This window comes from Hyaena hyaena, unplaced genomic scaffold, assembly GCF_003009895.1.
Source record: "Hyaena hyaena isolate Hyena2069 unplaced genomic scaffold, ASM300989v1 scaffold_111, whole genome shotgun sequence".
Taxonomy (NCBI): Eukaryota; Metazoa; Chordata; class Mammalia; order Carnivora; family Hyaenidae; genus Hyaena; species Hyaena hyaena.
In genome coordinates, this window is record NW_024080743.1 from 3,573,097 (window position 1) to 3,595,342 (window position 22,246).

The following is a 22,246-nucleotide window of genomic DNA, read 5'->3' on the forward strand; positions in this document are numbered from 1 at the left end:
TACCAGGCTTGGGATGCCTGGCTGGCTCAGTCAGCAAAGCATGCGACTCTCAATCTCAGGGTCCTGAGTTCACACCCATGTTGGGCATGGACCCTACTTAACAACAACAAAATTCACAGGCTTCAGCCAAGGCACTTGGTCCCGGTGCCTCCTGCAGTGCCTTCTCTCTTTCTGGGAACTGGGACAAGGTGGACATGCTCCTTATACGTATCATCAGAAGCATCTATCCCAAAGGCTATCTCAGGCCAGTGCACATCTTCTATTGCTTCTTCCTTACCATCTTGATATATTTTTTAAATTAATTAATTTATTTTTAAAGTAATCTCTACAACCAACATAGGGCTCAAACTCACAACCCCAAGAACAAGAGTAGCATGCTCCACTGACTGGGCCAGCCAGGTGCCCCTTGACATCTTTATAAAGAACAAAGAGCCCTCTTCCTAAAACAATCTTTGCTCTAACAAAATATGTCCACCATTGAAATCGAGTGCCAATTAATTTCCTTCCTTTGAAACTCAAACATATGACCAAAAACATAAATGTCAAGTATCCCAACAATCCAAACATTTTAATATTCTCTATTTCCTCCGCTTCGTATTTCCAAAATCCAAGATTTTTCACTCTAACCAAAAACATATGGAAAAGTTCTTTTCAAAAACGCTCTCCCACACCACCCAGATGGCTGTCTGATTTCAAAAGGAAACTACATGACCACTGCCTGAACAATGCTTTAGCACAGAACTGCCGGGGAGTGGCAGGGATGTGCTGGAGATTTTGTGTGGGTGTAGCTCTCTGTGGGAGGCATATCTGGGCCTTGGGGTCCCTCTGGCCCAGTGGACCAGTCCCGGAGCTGTGGATGTGCCTCAGACAGTGAACTACGAGAGAGTGGCAGGAATACCTTGGCTTGTCTGCTGGCTCCAGCAGCTCGAGGGTGCAGAGGGAGGTCATGAGTTTCAGTGTGCTGTTTAGCAAAATTCACAAATACCTAGAGGCAAGAGTAGGAGAGAAAGAGTAGGTAGATGTTTCCAGAAGAATGGTATCCGCCACCCACCCACTTCCTTTCCCTTTTCCACAGTTAATATACAGCCCTGCTAGAGCAGCTGTGTCCTTGGGAGTAGGTGGCCTACCCACCAGTGCCCAGGACAGGGCTGATTCCTTACGATTCTGAGCTAAACCAAAGGAATTCCTGGGGGAGGGGGATTCAAAGACCTTAGGGCAGATTCTCAGCTACTGTCCTCCTAAACCTCTAAAGAAACTGAAAACAAAACAAAAAAACAAAAGCAGGAGTCTGATCTCTTCTCTCTTCTGTCCTTTATTCAATGAGCACTATGGCTAGGACTCCCACTCCTGCCTTCATCTGCTGGCAAGAGGGTGCTGGTGAGTCAGCTCCTCAAAGGGGAAATGGAGACTTGCCTATTCCCACTGCTTTATTAAAAAGTCTTAAGGATGTTTATTTAAAACAAACAAATAAGAACAAAAACCCCCAGAAACAACTCAAGTGTCCAAATGGATGACTGGATAAACAAAACATGGTAATACATACAATGGAATATGACTCAGCCTTTAAAAGAAGGCTGACATGTGCTATAGCATGGATGAACTGGAGGACACGATGTTAAGTGAAATAAGCTAGACACCAAAGGACAAATACTGTATGGTTCCACTTATACGAGGTAGGTGGAGTAGTCAACAGAAAGCAGAACACTGTTTAACAGTGGCTGGGGTTGGGGGAGTTAATGGGGAAATACTGTCTAATGGAAATAGAGTTTCAGTTTGCGAAGATGAAAGATTTCTGAAGACAGATAGTGGTGATCCATTTCACAATAATGTGACTGTACTTAATGCCACTGAATTGTAAACTTAAGAGTGGTTAATTATGTTACGTATACATTGCCATAATAAAAAAAAGCGATCACATTAAAAACACTGACACATTGCACACAGGTTTATCAAAAATCACTGAACACATTTGAATGTATGTAAATTAAACATCAGTAAAACTGACTTGAAACGAAAACAAAAGCTATCAGCACAAGCCAGGAAGGGTGAAATAAAGGCATATTGTAGTGGGGAAGGATGCTGTAAAGTCAGTGAAATTTGCTGATGACTAGCATATTGCTAGAAAACAATTTCTGACCTCCCAAGCGTTACTGTAATGGACAGGGGAACCAGAGTGTTAAAAATCAGGCATGCGTGCTCCCTCTCTTGTGGCTTCCCACCCACTCTATGTACCAGCTCTGTGCACGGTGCCCCTCTGGCCACTTGCCTGGTCCAGCGTGGTCTGCGTGACGGAGTACTCCTCAATGAGCAGGCTGTCCTTGTGGGAGATGAGCAGCCGGAAGATCCGGGCCAGCGAGGAGGAGGAGACCTGGAACTGGAGCATGTTGTAGTGTCTCTCCCTCTGCACGCTGCCCGGGAAGTTTCCTTGGAAGAACTGTTCCACTGGATTCAGGTCCGGAAGCAAGTCTTCCTTTGGGGATTTGATTTTCATTGTGACAATGTAGCCATCTCCAAACCTAGGGGACAGGCATGGTGGCATGCATAGGCTTGTTAGTGGCCTGGTCTAAGACAACTCCAAAATAAGGAAGAGATTCACCAAAAATATTGGGGCTTAAAGGCCCATACTATAGACCTTGTGTGTATGTTTAAAACTAGTAGGAAAAAACCCATGACAGTTCCTGGAGAAATTGATTGATACTAGTTTTTAGAGGTCTAAATGTCTGTGTGGTGAAGTGAGTCACCAGACCTGTGACACAGATGTTCCCTGCTCCCTTCCCTCCCATATCCCTGCTGAAGTCAAAGTAGTTTTAGCCCCTGAGGGAGAGCACAACCTACACATGAAGGAGTATGGGGCTAGTGTTCACTCAATAATAGAAATGCTGCCTGGTCCTTCTAAGAGATCTTCAGGAGGGAACAGAGACATAGGAAGGCAGCAGTTCCCTGTGGAAGCTTCCAGAACCAGAATGATCTGCTAGGGTCAGAACCATCAGTGCTTCCCTCTTCCCCTCACCAGGTGGGGTGGTCACCCACACGTGAATAAAGACTGGTCCAGGGAGAGTGTGTGCACAGCTGGCTGGTTTCCTTATAGGCTTACGTCAGGGTACACTGTGTCCATTCTAATTCATTTCAATGCTTCTTCCGTGACCAAGGGTTGGTTGTTCCCCTCTACAATAAAATACCTTTTCATTCTGGTCCAGAAAACTGACTGTCCCTCCACAGGGGAAACAGTCCCCTATCACCTGCTCTTCCATGAGGACAGTGATGAATGAGAGGGAAAGGGTTAGGGAATCCATCCACGTCTCCTGTAGTTGGGTCCAGGAAGCTATGATACTGGTCTGGTGGCCTCATATGCTGATGTCCCCGTGGATATTTGTGCAGCATCCTAGCTGTCATTGCCCAAGAAACCACGGGCCAAATACCCAAAGGCAGCTCATCTACTAAACCTTCCTGTCAATGGCTTACAGGCCCTGAGGCAGATAAAGGATGACATGTCCTGTGCAACAGTTCCAGAGGTACATCAAGACTAAGCATCTTGGCCAAATAAGGTGGATTCTTTTACCAACCAGCACACTGACTTTTATATTCTGTGCTCTTACAAAGTATTTATTAGATAAATGAGTGATAAGTATAAATCCACCCTTCCTAGTTTCTAAAGCACGGCATTATTATCATAATCTTATTTTAAGTGGTTGTTGGCTTCGGCACACAAACGATTATTAATAATGCATTATTTCTAGCAGCTTACGATTTATGGGGACAGGATCAATCTTCTATTGAAGATTACTGGCATTGTTGGTTTGTCATATATTACACGGTCACTTCTCAAACTCCAAAACATACTCATATCAGAAAGAAAAACTGGTTCTCAGGCTATTTGGTCTCTTAACCATCCCTATGTTGGTCATGGACTCTTATTCAATTGATCGTCGGTGCTGGATCAGTGGGGATAAGTGGTGGGATTATGAGGCAGTGGTAGTGACCCTCCCTCATCTCAGCCAGGCTCTGCATATGGCCCAGTCAGATCCCCATCTGGAGACTCAGGGAGCCCTCAACCACAGGCCAATTAGCCCAACACAGACGAGTTTCTTTCAGCACAGTTTTCTCCATTGCTGTGGAACAAGACCCAGACCATACCTCTGACTGCGGGATGGATAAAGGCAGCAGGACCCTCCCAAGTGTCAGCAGAGAGCACAGGGTCTGGCTCACTCCCCTGTAGCCCCAAGGAAGTAACAAAGGCAACCCTCTAGCATATCCTTACTTGTACTTGAGGTGCTGAATGGTGCCCAGACACTGAAAGGTGCCTTTTACCATGATGGCCAGCCGGGTGCACAGAGCCTCACATTCTTCCATGCTGTGGGCAGGAGAGAGGAAGTGAGGAGTGGGAGGACTCCCGTCTGCCCAACTGCTCCACCTCAGCCCCTGGGAATCTCTTGCCTGTGGGATGTGAGGACCACAGCTCTCCCTCCTCTGATGATGCTCACGATGGTGTTCCACAACATGCGGCGTGCCTGCGGGTCCATGCCTGTGGTGGGCTCGTCCTGTGGGGAGGCAGAGGGCAGCAAGCTGGGCTTGGAGCCAGCCCCTCCAGGTTACTGCATCCTGCCTGGCTGACTCCCTATGAGCAGCTCTGCTCTCTGGCACACAATGGGCAAAGTGCCACCCCAGTGGGCAAGACCTGGGGAACCGAGGCTCTGGGTGTGGAAGGCAGAAGGCAAACCCAGAGAATAAAGAGAAATTATGATACCCATAGGCCCATTTGAGCTGATGAATGGGTTAAAGTTGATTAAGGCAATGGCAGAATGATCTTAAAAATGAAAAAAGCAACAATCCTATACATACCTTTGCAAGGAGGCAGAGAGACAGCCCAGGTGACTTTGATGAGTTACCTCCCAGTCCTGAGACCCCTGCCCTCATAAACCCCAGATCACATACTCACTGGTACAGCTCCAGTGAGTATCATCTGAGCCTCTGGTCCAGGCCAATGCTCCTACCCACTTTACATCCTAAGCACACCCCCTCAGTAGTAGTTTCTGAGCAGAGGGACTGAACTTCCCTGCTGTAAGCCTGTGGGCCCACAAGAGAGTTCCCAGGTACCCACAGTGAGAATATGTCGTGACTCCAGTTTCCCCCAAGAGTTGTGAACCAAACACTGGGTTCATTTGTTCAAAACAAGCAGTGTAGGAAACAGTCTAGATGAAGAGAGACCATTGCATATTCTAAACCTGCTGACCCAAACAGACGCAGCACTTGGTCTAAGCCCTCGGGCCCATTTGTCCCTGCAGGTGCTGGTGGTCCTTACCAGCAGCACGAGAGGCGGGCAGCCTATCAGTGCAATGGCTGTGGAGAGTTTCCGCTTGTTGCCTCCACTATAGGTGCCAACCAGACGGTCTGCATAGAGAGACAGGCCCAGGCTCTGAATACTCCAGTTTGCCACCTAGGGAAGAGAAAGAGATCCCATTTGGATAAACAAGCAAACACATCAAACCTCCACCAATTCAAAGTCTCGGGCTCCCAGATCTCACACCTTCAGGATGACTGACACAGCGAGGCTGAGACAAGGCCACCTGCTGGCTCATGGAGTGGTCCATGGAATTGAGGGGCCAGATGTCTCCCTTCCACACTGTGCCTTACACTGCAGTGTGGCTTGGTGTAGCCCCCTGAGAAATGACCTTCAGCCTTGTGAAGAGCAAGACTGTGCTTCTCACCCAGTATCCCAGACTATGGCTAAGAGTGGAAGAGTCCTAGGGTCTGATGGTGGGTCAGACCTGTTGCTTCCATCCTTCAACTGGGTCACACTTGAGGTCTCATGCATCTAATATATGCTTATCAAGCAACTACTATGAGTCAGGTACTATTCTAGGCACTGGAGAATAATGGTGAACACAGCCATTGCTGTTGGGACTCACATATAGGGTGGGGGATGACAGAATCAAAATAAACAGAATAACAACAGGTTGTAATAGTGCTTTGAGGAAAATCAACAGGAAAAAATGATCAAGAATACAGTGTGAATATGAGTGTGTGTGTGTGTGTGTGTGTGTGCGCGTGCGCGTGTGCACGCACATGCACAGGAAGAAAACTAAAGAAGATTTTGGAGACAAGGCCACCATACTTCTGCCTTCTGTACTTATACCTCTGCCTAGAATGTTCTTCCCCTAGATATCCAACTGACTCCCTCTGTCACTTCTTTTAGGTCTTCACTAAGAGGTCACTTCCTCTGTAATGCTTGCCCTGGGCCACCCTACCTAAAAGTGCAATTCCTCCTCCCAACAATTCTTCCTGACTATTTTTCCTTTACCAGATACTCACTCTCAAATATACTGTGTATTTTACTTGCTTATCTATTTATTATCTGTCCCTCCTACTAGAATGTAAGTTTCACTTTTAACTTCATATTTGGAATAGTTTCTAACTTATAGAAATGTTTAAAACTAAGAATAGTACAAAAACACTCATAAACACTTTATTCCCTTTTCCTCTCTCCCTTATACACACATAGACACACACACACACACACACACACACACACACACGATTTTTTCAGAGCCATTTAAGGTAGTTACATATCATGGCCCTTACTCCTAAACACTTCAGTGTTTACTTCCCACAGTTATCAATGTCAGTGATTTTTATCTGATCTACCCTTCATAGTCTGGTTCTTTCACCCGGCCCAATAATGTCCTTCATGGCATTATTTTCTCTCCAGTTTAGGATATTGTCTAGTGTCCATTACTCAGTCACTGTGTCTACTTAGCTCTTGTGGTCAGACTTTGATACTTTTGAAGAGTACAGCTGCTGTATTTTTTTAAAAGTAGAATGCTCCTTTAGAGTTTGTCTGGTATTTTCTCATAAGATTCAGGTTACACATTCCTTTTTTAAAATGTTTTTTTTTTTTTTTTATTTATTTCTAGGAGAGAGAGAGAGAGACAGAGTGAGCAGGGGAGGGTCAGAGAGAGAGGGAGTCACAGACTGAAACAGGCTCCAGGCTCCGAGCTGGCAGTCAGCACAGAGCCCGACGCGGGGCTCGAACCCACAAACGCGAGATCATGACCTAAGTGAAAGTCGGACGCTTAACCGACTAAGCCACCCAGGCGCCCCTCAGGTTACACATTCCTAATCAGAATATTATGTAGATGAAGCTGTGTCCTTCCCAGAGTATCACCTTTAGGGGCAGAAATGTCCAGGTGCCCCTCACTGGGGATGTGAATTTTGGTCACCCAAACAAGGTGCTGTCTAATTTTTCCATTGTAAAATTATTATGCTTCCCCGTCACAACCAATAAAACATCTATGGAGATACTTTTAAGCTATACAAATATCTTCCTTCTCATAAAAATTTCCCCTAGACTTAGCAGCCATTGATGATTCTTGTGCAATCCAATCTTTATTACGATCACTGAAAAATGATTTTTCCCACTCTAGAATTTCTTCCATCCTAACCAGTTGACACTCAGCATTTGAGTGTAGGCAAAAACCAGCCATTTTCTCTTGTTTATTTATCTACTTAGCAGTATGGAGTTATGAATTTCCATGTTTCCCCCAATGTTTTATAATTTGTCATGATATTTAATTATATTGATGCTCAAATTGTACCATATTTTGCTACTGGGAGCCCTTCTGAGATGGTTCCTATGTGACTATGACATGTTTCTTTTTAAAAAAATTTTTTTAAATATTTTATTTATTTCTGAGAGAGAGAGAGATAGCGTGAGCAGGAGAGGATCAGAGACAGAAGGAGATACAGAATCGGAAGCAGGCTCCAGGCTCTGAGCTAACCATCAGCACAGAGCCCAACGCGGGGCTCAAACTCACCAACTGTGTGATCATGACCTGAGCCAAAGTCGGACGCTTAACTGACTGAGCCACCCAGGCGCCACTTTTTTTTTTTTTTTTAAGGACTTTATTTTCTGGTATAATAAGATATTCCAAGCTCATTTTATACCTATACACTCCCAGCCCTGGAATTTGTCATTTGTCTGAGGAGTATGGTTCCTGTTATTGGGGAATTAGACAACAAAATCTGGGCTTTGAGTGTGTTCACTGCTACTAGAGTATTTCTGCTTCTTGGCCCTTTCACAGGACAGATATACACATACACAAACATGAACATGTATATGTATACACATATATTTGCATATGTGCAATACACACAAGCCCATATGCATGCACAAACACATGCATATAAATACTTTAGGAGTTCACAGAGCTATTTCTAATTCCAATCCAATCCTACAGGGTTCTTTCCTGCTTTTCCCCTTTCCATATTTGTAGATCTTTTCTTCCACAGTGAGAACTTCAAACAACATTAACACATTTATACATTTACTTAATCCTATAACACATCTAAAATTGTTTCAGAATTGCTTTGCCCATGACACTACAAAAAAACTCAAATCAACTAAAAAGAGTTCGGAGTTTGTTTGTCTGTAGTTCTTTCCCTCTGCTCTGCCTGTCCAAGACTGAGGAAATATAGTCAGATACTGTGCCCTCAGTTATTTGTAGTAGTTTCTTTCCTTCCCTTCTGTATAGTTATCATACTTAGTTGAAATAAAACTGGATTAATTTGCTTCAGCTTTCTTTGAGAGTCAGAATTTTCTTTTTGTTTTTATTTTTATCCCTTTCCCATTTTTACTAATTTAGTTTTATTTTATGAATATGTAGAACACTAACATGCTTCCAAAAGTCAAAATCACACAAAAAGGTATCCCTAGAGAAGTGTTATTCCCTCCCATTTCCGTTTTACCCCATTTCCCTATTTTCAGTTACCAAATTCACTGTTTTTAGGCTTATTGTTCCTGTATTTGTATTTGTAAAGGTAAGCAGACATAGGTTTGTTTTCTTGTTTTTCCTACTTTCTTACAATAAAAGGTAGCATCCTATTGCCCATTGTAATAGTGTCTTAATAATGTTATATGGTGACAGACAGTAGCTACACTTGTGGTTGGGTACATAGTATAATATATGGAGTTGTCAAGTCACTGGTATACACCTAAAACTAATGTAATATTATATGTCAACTATACTTCATTAGAAAATAGTGGGAGAAAAAGGTAGAATTCTACATGTGCTCTTTTGCCCTTGGCTTTTTTCACTTAAAAATATCTCTTGGAAAGAACTCCATATCAGTTCACAGAGATTGTGTGTGTGTGTGTGTGTGTGTTGTGTGTGTGTGTGTGTGTAACAGCTGCATAAGATGTATTCAGCCAATCTCCTATGCCTGAATACTGAGGTAGTTTCTAATGCTCTAATGTTTTGTGACACCTAGTGCAAGAATAACCTTGTGCATATGCAATCTGCACTGCGAGAGGTGTATCTTTGGGGTAAATTCCCAGAAGTGGGATTGCTGAACCAAAGGATAAATGCATATATTGTTTTGTTAGATATGAAGGCAGGGATTTTCTTGTTTTGTTTACTGCTATACCCCATCTTCTATAACAGTATTTGGCGCATAGTAGACACACAGTAAGCATTTGTTGAATGGATAGCATGCTCCAACTTTCCCATCTCTAAATAAATATACTCTCATGAAACAGGTTTAGGGTTTACCAAACTCCAGAGTGGCCACAAGAAACCATTTTTTACCCTTTCGATTTCATCTGCTGGTACTCCTCGAAGCCGGGCATAAAGATAAAGATGTTCTCGCCCTGTGAGCAGGTCATCAACTGCATCAAATTGAGGACAGTAGCCCATACTTTGGTGGACATCGGATATATTGGTTAAAATACTGCAAGAAGAAAAAGCAATTAGCAAGTTTCCTTCATAGAGGAGGTGACCAGAGAGCTGGGGCTAGAGAGCTTCTGCCAGTGGGATAAGCAAGCTACCTCTTCTCCTGCATTGCTTCAGAGATGTGCACAACATTTGCAAATCAAAGCAAGTGCCCTTTGGTGAGAAATTGATGAACTTATGGAATTCTGAGCTTTGAATCCAGTAGATCTTTTCAAGTTTCTCTGTCTAGGATAAACTGAGTATCTGTTACCCAAAGTCAGCTTTACTTTTGGAGTGGGCCACCTTACATGTGGGTTTAAAAACAAAGGGAAAATCAAAGTTTAGAAAATGATCAGTGGTTTTTGATCCCTTTCAGACATTTGGGAAATAGCTAGAGAAGACACATGCTTCTGAAAGGAAATAAACTTGATCCATTTCTGTCTATTGGCAGAGATACAGTAAACAAAAGAGGAACCAGTCAGATCACTACCCAGAGCAAGAGACTGGCAGGGAGCAGAGAGGAAGTGAATTGAGTTCTATCAACTCCCTTTGACTGATATATTCTCCCTCATTAGAAAATATATTGTCTTGATGAAAACAAATGACATATCAGATAAAGGGCTAGAATCCAAAATCTATAAGGAACTCACCAAACTCCACACCCGAAAAACAAACAAACCAGTGAAGAAATGGGCAGAAGAAATGAACAGACACTTATCCAAAGAGGACATCCAGATGGCCAACAGACACAAGAAAAGATGCTCAGCATCCCTCCTCATCAGGGAAATACAAATCAAAACCACACTGAGATACCACCTCATGCCGGTCAGAGTGGCTAAAATGAGCAAATCAGAGGACTCTTGATGCTGGCAAGGATGTGGAGAAACAGGCACCCTCCTACACTGTTGGTGGGAATGTAAACTGGTATAGCCCCTCTGGAAAGCAGTGTGGAGGTTCTTCAAAAAATTAACAATAGAACTCCCCTATGACCCAGCAATAGCACTGCTAGGAATTTACCCAAGGGATACAGGAGTGCTGATGCATAGGGGCACATGTACCCCAATATTCACAGCAGCACTCTCAACAATAGCCAAAACATGGAAAGAACCTAAGTGTCCATTAACTGATGAACGGATCAAGAAGATGTGGTTCATCTATACAGTGGAATACTACATGGCAATGAGAAAGAATGAAATCTGGCCATGTGTAGCAATGTGGATGAAACCTGAGGGTGTTATGCTGAGTGAAATAAGTCAGGCAGAGAAGGACAGATCCCATATGTTTGCACGTATAGGAGGATTAGGAGGAACTTAATGGGGGATCATGGGGAAGAAGAAGGGGGGAAAATAGTGGGGGAGAGGGACAGAGGCAAACCATGAGAGACCCTTGAATGCTGAGAACAAACTGAGGACTGATGGGGGTGGGGAGGAGGGGAGGAGGCATGATGGGCATGGAGGAGGGCACTTGTGGAGATGAGCACTGGGTGTTATATGGAAACCAACTTGACAATAAACTATTATAAAAAAAAAAAAGAAGAAAACAAACTTTCCACAGACTGGTCCAATCTCTCCCTGCTTCCCTTGTAGCTTAGGCTCTATGAACAAAAGACAGAAGCAATAGTATGGGAGAGGCACCATATAGTCCCCCACTTACTTCAGGTATGGCTGGGCCAATTAAAACTACCAGCGAAGCAAGGACAGTACTTTGCCAAATTCATGGGAGCTGCCCTCCCAGAGAAACCCAATCCTGCATCTTAAATCCACAGTTGTGTTCCAGTTTCCATTTCATCTAGCTTCCATCTTGTAGGTATCAGGCTGGGTCTTACTTGGACTGTCATCTGATGTCTTATGGTAAATCCTATTACATCCTCCTCCCTGCTGTCCCTCAGCCCCTCATGATTCCTTTTGTTACAACTGTCAGGTTATTTGCTTGGTTGCAGGTTAAGCTGCATCTGTAGATGAGACACACTCAGCCATGGCCTGGCTTTGCCATGCTTGTTTGTTTGCTCTAGACCCAACTACGAAGGCTGGTGAACCAAATTCATCCTGTGAGAACCACGTTCATTGGGCATTCAGCCATGTTGCTGAGGATGGCTTCCAGGAGAAAGAAGGAGGCCTCAGTTAGGCAGTTGCTGAGTGGGAAAGTCAGCACTGCCTAACTCCACTTATAAACCAGGGCAGAGGGTTCCTCCCAGCACATCTAATGCCTATGAGCTCTGCTGTTCAAGGAGCAGCCTGGACAGTGGCAAACAGCATAGGTTCATGTCCTTGATCCTGTGTCACAGAGGACCAGGGTGTTTACTCATGCCTTACTACAGAGAGCAGCAGGCACCCTCCAGAATACAAGGACACATGCCAGTTTTCCCTTTATAAAGCTTCCTTGGCCTGGCAAAGCCAAGCATCAGCACAGAAATAGCCAATTCTGACTAAGGCTCCTGAAAGCTCTTGAACCAGCCTCCATCTAGGAACTCGATCCAGAGAAAGGATGCTTCACCACAGAGATTCTTAACCAGGGACCCAGGGATCGTAAATGTGATTCAGGGCTCAGTAAATTCTCTTAAACTCTTTGCAAAAAATGTATGGAAGGAGCTAATAGGGGATAACACACATGTAACACACGCATGTGCACACACATACACACATAAGATACATGTTTTATGTATATATATGTGTGTGTATATATATGTAACATGGTTTTTAAAAAAAAATTATTTTCTTAAAGTAATCTCCATACCCAACGTGGGGCTCAAAACCACAACCCCGAGATCAAGAGTCACATGCTCCACCAACTGAACCAGCCAGGCACCCCAATAATGATATATTTTTATAGGAAGACGGTGCAAGTTTCATCAGATACTCAGAGGAATCCGTGACCCCAAAAAGAGTAAGAACCACTGACTTAGTACCTCTCAGAAGTTTCCAAGAATCCATGCTAAGAGGAGCATGTCTTAATCAGAATTAATTTCAATTTCCCTGAGAGTCTATGTCTTATACTTGTGGACCCCGCTCTCTTGGAGGTCCTCTCCTCTGCACAGCTCTTCCATGCTCTCAGAGTCACCCTCAGTACAAGGTCCGATCTCACTCTCCCTATGCCGGGATGGGAACATGGCCCAGCACCTGTGACAGGATAAGCAGGACACTCACCTCTTGCCCGCTATAGTGGCATCACCTGAGGTCACTGTGGTGTCCCCCGTAAGCATCTTGAATGTGGTTGTTTTGCCAGCTCCGTTCACTCCCAGAAGGCCAAAGCACTGAGGGAAGACACACAGAACTGGCCTCATCCTCAAGCCTAAGGAGCCCAAGGAGTGTGAAATGTCAGGCCCTAGGGCAGATGTGGGGGCAGGTGGGAGACATTCTAGGCCTGAGCTGCCATTACAGAGGCCACTGGCCATGTGTGGTGTGGGCTAGCAGGATTTGCCACCTCAACATATGCCACTTTGGCATAAGGATGATTTTAAGCCAAAAGCAATTAAGCAGCAGCAGATACAAGAAAAGCTCTCTGCCCTCCCTGTTTGCCTAAAAGCAGGACATAAATTTATAAGGTGTCCCTTCTTCCCCTCTCTACCAGGAAGAACAAACGTTAATTGCCAGAAACAACTTTGAAGTCTTAGCCTGGAGACAGCACCAGAGGAATCTACATAGCAAACTTTGCTAACTAGACTTTATCTGCTATTAATTTCCTCCATATTTGCCTTCCTATAATTTGCCACCCTTACTGACTCCAGGTCTTTACCCTTTGTCTTGTCACTTCTCTGAAGATGTATCACTCCTTTGCCAAGATGCTATGCAAGCCTAAGTTCTAACCACCCCATGTGTCATTCACCTCTGACTGGTCCCTTGTATATGTGCCACGTATGTGCTAATAAACGCCTGTTTGTTTTTCTCTCTTTTTGTAAATTTAATCATTTTTAAGAGAGAGATAGAGTACGAGTGGGGTGTTTTTCTCTTCTTAATCTTTCATCAGTCCAATTTACAGAGCTCTACCCAGAGAACCTGGATTAGAGGAAAGAGGATTTCCTCCCTTACAAAGACTATTGAGCACCTGAAATGCATCTAGTACAAATTGACATGTGCAGTATGTGTAAAACACATCCTGGATTTTGAAAACTTAAAACAAAAAAAGAACGTAACATATTGGATCAATGTTTTATATACATTACATGTCGATGTATCAATATTTCAAATACACTGGGTAAAATAAATGATCAAGATTAATTTCATCTGTCTTCTTTTTTACTTTTTTTTCAAGTGGGTGCTAAAAAATTTCAAATGACCTCTGTGGCTGCATTTTATTTCTTTGGGATAGCTCTGCTTTAGAAGGGAGAAGACTCCTGCACAGGAGTCTGCAGGGTACCCACCTCTCCAGGGCGGACTCCGACACACAGCCTGTCCACTGCTGGGCTGGAGGAGCCTGAATAAATCTGCAACATGCAGAGAAACTGGACTGAGAACTGAGAGAGGGTTAGAGCACAGAGGGGAAGAGAGAGCAAGGAGTAAAGGATGGTTTAGGTGAGAACTACCAACTTGAGGAGGTTCTATATCGGCATGGGTGTTCGGAGAGGTGTTGTGAGCCCTGGGAAACCTCGAAGCCGACCTGCTGTGCAAAGAGGAAATGGAGAAGGCTTAGTGAGGCTCGGTTGTAGGGGCTCTCAGTGAGGCCCGTGCCAGTGCCCAAGATGAATACTAGGGAGAATGCTCTCGAATTAGGTGTTTTTGGAAGACCAGTTAAAACACAGTGATGACAACCTCGTGTAGGATTAGGAAAATGATTTGTTTGCACAGGCATATTGCCTATGCTACCAAAGGCAAATAACAATGCTGTAATCATGATGTTGTGCCATTTCTGGATCCAACTGGCACCTCCAAACTAATTCACCTCCACCTCCACCAATTCCCTTACCTTAGTCAGTTCATTTAGCCTTAAGATATCAGTTTTGTTTCCTCCACTAATAATTCTTTGTCTTTCTTCAGCCACATCATCATCTTCATCTATAATGGGCTCTTTAGCAGGCTCGGCAATCCTACAGGAAGGAAAGGGGATAGGACAGAGCTGGTGACAGCATCCCTGGCACCCTCCTTTTCCTTTTACCTTCTTCCTATTCCTTCGCTTCAGCTCCAACCTGGCCTTACATCCCCTAATGCTTGATTCTCAAAAGGACTCCAAACAGAAGAGGCATTAGACATTAGGTAAAGAGGGCAAGTCCTTGAGTCTAGAGTCAGCCCTCGTTCCCAGTCCTGGTCTCCCATGTGTGACCTTGGGCACATCACTAAATCTCTCTAAACATCACCTCCTTCAACCATATGGTAGGGAGGGGATAACAGTGTCTACCTCAGAGACTGTGGAGAAGATGAACTTGGCACAGCATCTGGTGCAGTCAGACTCAAAACCTGGTAGCTGTTATCATTATTAAAACACTTCATCTATGGTAGCCACTCAGTAAATGTCATCCGGCTCCCACTTATCTCTAGAACTAACACCTCCACCAACCCTTGCTTCCCAAGTCCATGCTGGTCTTTCCCAACTCTCAGCCTCTGCAGGCATTTCCAGGGCCTCAATGCTCTCTCAATTCTGCCCTGCCAAACAGAATCTTCCCCATCCCTAAAAACACAGGGTCTTCTCTTAAATCCTCCCTGACCACCGTGGCCTATAAACTTTCCTTCCTCCCTTACTGGTCACACCTAATTCATCTCTAAATCTTGTCTTGCTTACTATTTATCCAGTCAACCTATTTTTCTCCATCTCCCAATGCCCCCAACTCCTATCCAGGCCCACCACTGACTCCTGCCTTGCCTGGGTGCCCAAATGGCTTTCTATCTGGTCTCTGCTTCTAGATCTGGCAGATCATTCACCTGCTTGATCAAAACACTCCAACAGCTCCTGGCTGCCTTCAGGCTTAAACTTTAAGTCCTCACCAAGGTGAGACAGCACTTTAAGACTTGGCTCCACCTACCTTCCCAGGCTCTTCTCTCAGCCCCTTCTCCCACCCCCTTCACAGCCATCCCGAACTCTCCATATGTTAGCATATCCTCCACCAAAAGCACCCTTTCTTCTGTCCTTCCCTTCTTCTATTTGCCTGGTTGCCTCTTAGCATAGGCATGGGCGTGGGCTTCCTAAAGTCCGAGACCGTGGAATGCTTCTCTGGTGTTGTTACAGGTCTAATGTGGAAGGCTTGCTCAATTGTTTGACACAGAGTTTGAAGTTAATGAGTCTGTTCTGGCAAACAAGTCTGCCTCCTCCCTCCAACCCCAAGGTGTCTTCAAGATGTGGCCAGAGCTGCAGAAGGGTGCCTGTGAGGGCTGAGGGTCCATGGACGTCTGTTCCTTACACTGTCCCTCATGACCAGCACCACTTCCTGGTCATGTTATTTTATTCCAAGTGTGTTGACACCCATTATCTCATTCAGTCCCCAGGACCCTATGAATAGGGAGATAGATTCATTTCTAGTAACTTGATTCCTGGTGGATCAAAAGCTAAAACAAGCCCTCTGAATCTTTATTTACATGTGGCCAGACTCAGCCTGAGAGGATGACAGGATAAGAAACAAAACACTGTGATTTGCAGTTCAGGACCCTGTGCTGAGCCCTAGTAAAGGTCTGTCAGCCTGGATTACAGAGGAGCTGCCTTCTGGAAATCTGAGTGTTCACATCAGAATGAGGCCAGGCCTGGGTCAAGAGGCCAGGGAAGCCCCACCTCCACCCCTGCCCAGAGGGGCATGATCGCTTCCCCTCGCCCTTTACACTGCTCCTGGATGTAGTCACTTTGGATTTCACCCCCATATTACTACCTGTCTCTACTCTCAAATCTCTAATTAGCAAGGGGGCCTACTTGGTCTATTTTCTTATGAATGCATAAATCTATTTCCCAGTACTTTGGATCTCCCTTAACCATTATCATCTGCAATGCTATCACCCAACTTGAAATGAGAATCTGTTAATTAACTGAGAGGGATTAAATCTTAGTGACTGAAATTACAAACTGTAATTTAGGGGCACCTGGTGGCTCAGTAGGTAGAGTGTCTGACTTCGGCTCAGGTCATGATCTCGCAGTTCAGGAGTTCGCGTCCCATATTGGGCTTGCTGCTATCAGCATGGAGCCCCTCTTGGATCCTCTGTCCCTCTCTCTCTCTCCGCCCCTCCCCTGCTCACGCTCTCTCTCAAAAATAAATAAACCTTTAAAAAAACCCTATTTTAAGTACTTTCGAGTTTAGATTCTTCACAAATTCCAATGTGCCTATTTTCATGTGTCTCTCCTTGTGTTATTCAGAACAAACCAGGCTTTAAAAGTGTAAAAAACCATAATGGAGTGGGCCTGGTGAGGAAAGAGACAACCATATGGATATGAAGCCAAGTCCCTGGACAGAAGCAAGGAGCTGCCCTTGATACCCATAGGGCAGCAGCCTGAACGTACCATCGGATGAGAAAGAAGTGGTGCTGGATGAGGAGAGTCAGGAGGAAGTACAACACCCCTTCTACTGCCATGGCAACCAGCTTCTTCCCAATCAGGTCCCACTGGAACGGATTTGAAGAGTGCTCCTCACCTGGGGACAGGAATTAGGTCCACTCAGCTGACCTCGCTGCCCCTAATGGCCTAGACACAACATTCGGCCCAGGTAGACCAGGCTTTGGGCAAAGCAGCAAGCGAGAGCTGAAGCCAGGTCTCATCTCGGCCTCTCGAGTCAGAGTAGGGAAGAGTAGGAAGCTAGTCTTGACCCCTTCTGTGGCTCCTCAGCCACAGAAACAGAAGTACCTGATCCCTCCCAGAGAGTAGGACACCCCCAGGCCATCCAGGTGTTCCCCTCCCGCCACACCCCCAGCCCAGGCTGCAGATCTGCCATAGGAACTCCCGAGGCAGCCGTCCCACATGCAGAGGGTCTGGGGCCACATTCCATAGGTCTGCAGCGCCACCCACCAAACCGGGCATAGACATCCGTCACGGCCTGGCTCAGTGCCAGATCAATGAGGCCCCGGCCCAGGCAGAAGTGGGGGAAGATAATGAGCAGCATCCTCAGCATGGCGTTGAATCTGAGTAGCGTCTGAAACATAGAAAAGCAGGACAGTCAGCACTGGGGACCAGGCTCACCTGTCCCTCCTGAGCATAAGGTGGGAGCAGGGGAAGGCCTGCAGGGAGAGTGGGCCTGGCCACAAGAGGGATCTGTCACACAGACATGGAGGTTTTAGAATACTCTCAGCAGGCGCTGCTAGCAGGCAACCTGGCTGGGGAGCTGTCGTTGCAGACTCACTTTGAAAGTACACGTGAGCCCTCCAAGGCATTTGTTTCCAGGAGATGCAGCAGCTGCTGGGACCTCGGCCCCGGCCGTCTCTCCTTTGGTACAGCTGTGAGCTGTCACTGGGTTCTGAGGCTCTTTCATCTGCTCTTAGCCTAGCTTACGCCAAAGGTAAGAGGGGCCCAGCACGTCTTCCAGCTCTGCTTCTCACAGGACAGTGAGGTGTCTATGGCTGCTGCCAGTGGAAAAGAGGGCCAGGGACTTTCTGGTGTCTGTGTCGAGTTGGGGGTCCTGTTTTCAGATGGTCAGACTGTGCTTGCTACTTTAGCCTAGCAGTGTTGGGAAGAGCCGCCCCTGAGATGGCAGAGGGGACACTGAGGGGGCGAGGCTGACCAGGCCTATCTGTCACCACAACTTATCTGGCCCATCCCTACTGCACAACTGGCTTCCTCCTGGTCTCCACACCTTTGCTCACATGACCTCCTCTCTCTATCTGCTCCCCATGTCCCCCATTCCCCCCTCCCAGTATGATGCTTTTGTGCCCCCAGGCCTCTTCACCTGCAGCTTTTGTTAATCATTGCTGTTAGGAAAGAATGCTCTCTCCCCTTCTGTTCTCGGCAGATTCCTGCTCTTCTTTAGAAAGCTAGCTTGAACAACTTCTTCTTTCATAAGCCTTTCCAGATTCCTGTATAAAGTACCTACTTCTCTCTTCTAGTACTTATAACATTGCCAGCCGGGGCTAATTATTTTTTACTTGCCTATACTGTCCCCACTAGTCAGTGGTTCCCGGAGAACAACTGGGTCCTAATTATTTTGGTGTACGTTTTAAATAACTCACTCAGCGATTAGCTCAAAACAGGTACTTCATTATTTGTTACATGGGCTAATAAAATTCTACTTATTCCAGGCCAGGCTCAACTGCGTTTCCTCTACCCGGATTCTCCTGATCCCTGGAGCCCAGTTCTTTTGGCCCACTCTGATCTACAGTGTTTTATCGTTTCGTTCCTTTGCTGTTCTATCACACACTGTCCTATGGGATGTCGTGTACGATGGTTCATACTGGTTCCTAGCACGGTGCACAGGTCATTTCTTGACTGGGACAGGAGTCCCTGCAGGGCAGGACAGCGGGTCACGCTGGTTTTCATCAGCACATCAGCACACGGTGTTCACCCAGTCACTGCCTCTGGACTCAGTAGAGACAGCAGCCACTGGGACCTGAGAACCGCCTGAGGGACACGGGGCAATTTCTGCAGCATCTGTTTATCTGCTAACTTACATGAAAGCAACCAGCCTTTACGCAGGGGAAAGGAGTATGATCCATAAATGTTATTAGCTAAATGAGTGTAACCTTCAGGGGGGAAAGTATTTTGAGCTTACTCTTTAATTATTCTGAAGTAACACAATTCCTTAAGACTTAGTGGTCTGCGAGCGTGTGACAAACAGTTCTGGAGAGGAGGATTTTCAGCCCGCCAGGAGGCTCTGCCTCGGCAGGGTCTGTGCTCTTTCTCATCCATCTCTCTTCTGGGGTCTGACTGTGACATGGTACATTTTTTACCAGTCACGGGAAATTTGAGGGTTTGTTTCTTGCTTAGTGGTTGCAGAAAGTCTGACAGGGTCTGGGAAAGCACTACTCAGGAGACCAGGGGGCGGGGGTTAGTGCGGATTTGCCCCAGGTCCTCCTGGCAGGGCCCAGGGGTGGGAGTGGAGACAGGGGCCACAGGACAGCAGTGTGGATGTGCTGGCCGGTGCTTATACTCTGAACTGCGAAGACCTATTGGGGGAGGGACAGGCTAGAGAGGCCACTGGGGACACAGGCATGTGGCGAGCCTGCCAGTGCCGTGAGTCCCCCAGGCCAGCCACAGCCAGGGCTCAGACACAGCAGGCTGGGAGTGGGAGTGCAAGCAGAACCCACCCTGGAGCCACTGTCATTGTTTTCGGGATTAGTCTGGCCAGCTCTTTCTGGGCAAGGAGTCTGGGGGAATGTAGGACAGGTCAACTGCACTTTACACCTCATAAAAATGAATCATCAGCACCATAAATTCCTAACCCTATCCTCAGGATTAAATTTCACGTAGAATAGTAAATGTTACTCTGTTACAGTCTGTATAAGAAAGTGGGAGAAAGAAAACATATGCATTTGCTTATTTGTTGCCAGAACACCAAGAAACTGAAATGAAAGTTTGCCTCCAGAGGCAAACTAAGGGACTGGGAAACCAGGGTGGGAAGGAGACTTTCTGTGTGCCATTTTGTTCTTTTTAAATTCTGAAATCACATGAATGTATTACCTGTGTGTGTGTGTGTGTGTGTGCGCGCGCGTAAAAAACCGGACATCAAAAGTCACTAAGGAAACCCTGTAAGAATAAGAAAATCTAAAAGCGTAGGATCACAAAAGATCATTTATAGCTTGCAGAATGAGCTCAGAAAACCACGTTACTCAGAGCGTACAAATAAACTTAAAGAGTCAAATGAGTTTAAAGAAAACAAAGAAGGAAGGAAGGGAAGGAAGGAGGGAGGCAGGCATGGAGGGAGGAAGAGAGAGAGAGGGAGGAGAGGAGGAAGCAACATTCATGTATGCACTAAGACTGTCCAGCCACAGTACTTGCCCGTGGTCCTACCTGACCATCAAATACTCTCTGGTATTTTAGTAATCAAACAAGAAAGCCAGGAAAGTTCTGCTTACCTGGTTATTCTCAAACAATTCTAAGATGAAGGTGATGGCACTGCTGTTGATGCCGATGAAAAGATTAGCACAAGACAAGGCCACATAGGCTGTGCTGGGGACATCGAACAGGAAGGATGCTGGGTACATCATGGGAATGACTGCCCATCTGTGTGAAATGACATAACTCAGTGGGACAAAGTTTCCATCTCTATTCCATTTGCTGTACCACCACTAAATATAATGCATTCCCCTCACATGAGGTGACATGTTTGAACTGGTGAGAGTCCCAGGAGGACCAGAAAGCTACTCCATCCCTTGGTATTTGTTCCTTATCCTAAGGGAAATAATAACACCTTCTCTGACCACCTATGGGGGTTTGGTGAGGAGCAACTGAGCTGGAGGCTGTGAATGTACCTGTAAATTACAAAGCCTTTTACAAAGCAGAGGGGGCAGTCTCTAACCTGCAATGCTTCCCATTCTAGTCTGGATCACCAAACCTGACCTGAGATCCCAACTGGCTCATCTTTACAGTTCACTTGAGTTGGTATGTCACAGTCATGCTGGTTCCTGAATTCTCTATTTCTAAGAGAAAGGAATAGAGGCCATTGCTCTGGCAAGACTTTACTGGCCCATGTAGGAAGGACCAGGTATCACTATCTCCATTTTATAGATGACGAAACTGAGGCCCAGGTGGGGTAATTACTTGTCCATGGTTACAGGACAGTGTTATACAGTAAGAGGTAGGCCTGGATATAAAGTTGCATGCTTTGCTCTACGATTCTGTGAGATTTAATCTTTGTGTCATCCTTTGGCCCTGACTCAGGAGCAGCCTTTCAGCCGCAGTCTTCTGTGTGCAAACAACTCTTGGCTAGTACAGCTGGAGACACAGAGATGGACAGTCTGGCCACAGATGAATCAGAATCAGAGCCGGGTGAAGGATGGGAGAGTGACAGGTCCCCAGACTCTGGTCAGGCCACAGTGTGAGTGGAAGAAGATTCATTTGAGTCCCAGGAATACCTCCATGTGTAGAGCAGAAACAGAAGTCAGACAGATTCCTTGTTGGTGGCCACACACCCTACATGGCCACCAGAAACCCTGGTTTTCTGTCAGAAGGGCACGCCCCTCGCCCGGCTTCCCTTTGGGCAGCATTAGCTAATGGCTCAAACAACTCACCCGTACAGCATGAGCAGTGCAACAAGGGCAGGAAGGTTTTCCGGAGAAGTGTATGCTTTCTTCTGAAACCCAATGAAGATGCCCACCACCAAGGCAGCACTCACAGTATAATTCAGCTTGAAGAGAGGAGAACAAGGCACTTACTCTCTCAAGACCTCTCTTTCCCGTTCTGTAAAACAAGGGCTGGGCCAGGGTTTTCCAGGACTTATTATGGTCTGGGATTCTGATTCTGTCTAAACAGTTCTTAGTTAGCAAACATACCTTAAGTTGTTCCTAGGCTTCCTATTCCTCCCCACTTCTACCTCCCAGTGCAGAGAACCTTCAGCCTGTATCTTCTATAAGACTGATTTATAAAACTCCACCTAATCTTTCATTTTCTCTTTCTAATTGGTCACAAAGTCCTGTTGATTCTACTTTCTAAGCATGTCTCCTGAATTCAGAAAAACTTAAAATATTTAGGTCTTGGCCTTATGAATTTCAAAT

General features: G+C 45.7%; 1 protein-coding gene across 1 annotated transcript in view; it reads right to left on the minus strand.

Moving 5' to 3' along the window:
* ABCA4 (ATP binding cassette subfamily A member 4) overlaps nucleotides 1-22,246 on the minus strand; it is a 141,464-nt gene that overhangs the window by 14,834 nt on the left and 104,384 nt on the right. The window contains exons 37-49 of the mRNA XM_039236476.1: nucleotides 21,764-21,879; nucleotides 20,609-20,756; nucleotides 17,613-17,736; nucleotides 17,112-17,241; nucleotides 14,604-14,724; nucleotides 14,062-14,124; nucleotides 12,848-12,954; nucleotides 9,582-9,723; nucleotides 5,300-5,434; nucleotides 4,435-4,538; nucleotides 4,259-4,351; nucleotides 2,267-2,516; nucleotides 899-985 (exon numbers count right to left, since the gene is read on the minus strand). Of these exons, the coding sequence (XP_039092407.1) occupies nucleotides 899-985; nucleotides 2,267-2,516; nucleotides 4,259-4,351; nucleotides 4,435-4,538; nucleotides 5,300-5,434; nucleotides 9,582-9,723; nucleotides 12,848-12,954; nucleotides 14,062-14,124; nucleotides 14,604-14,724; nucleotides 17,112-17,241; nucleotides 17,613-17,736; nucleotides 20,609-20,756; nucleotides 21,764-21,879 (1,620 nt within the window). The remainder of the gene's footprint in view (nucleotides 1-898; nucleotides 986-2,266; nucleotides 2,517-4,258; nucleotides 4,352-4,434; nucleotides 4,539-5,299; nucleotides 5,435-9,581; nucleotides 9,724-12,847; nucleotides 12,955-14,061; nucleotides 14,125-14,603; nucleotides 14,725-17,111; nucleotides 17,242-17,612; nucleotides 17,737-20,608; nucleotides 20,757-21,763; nucleotides 21,880-22,246) is intronic.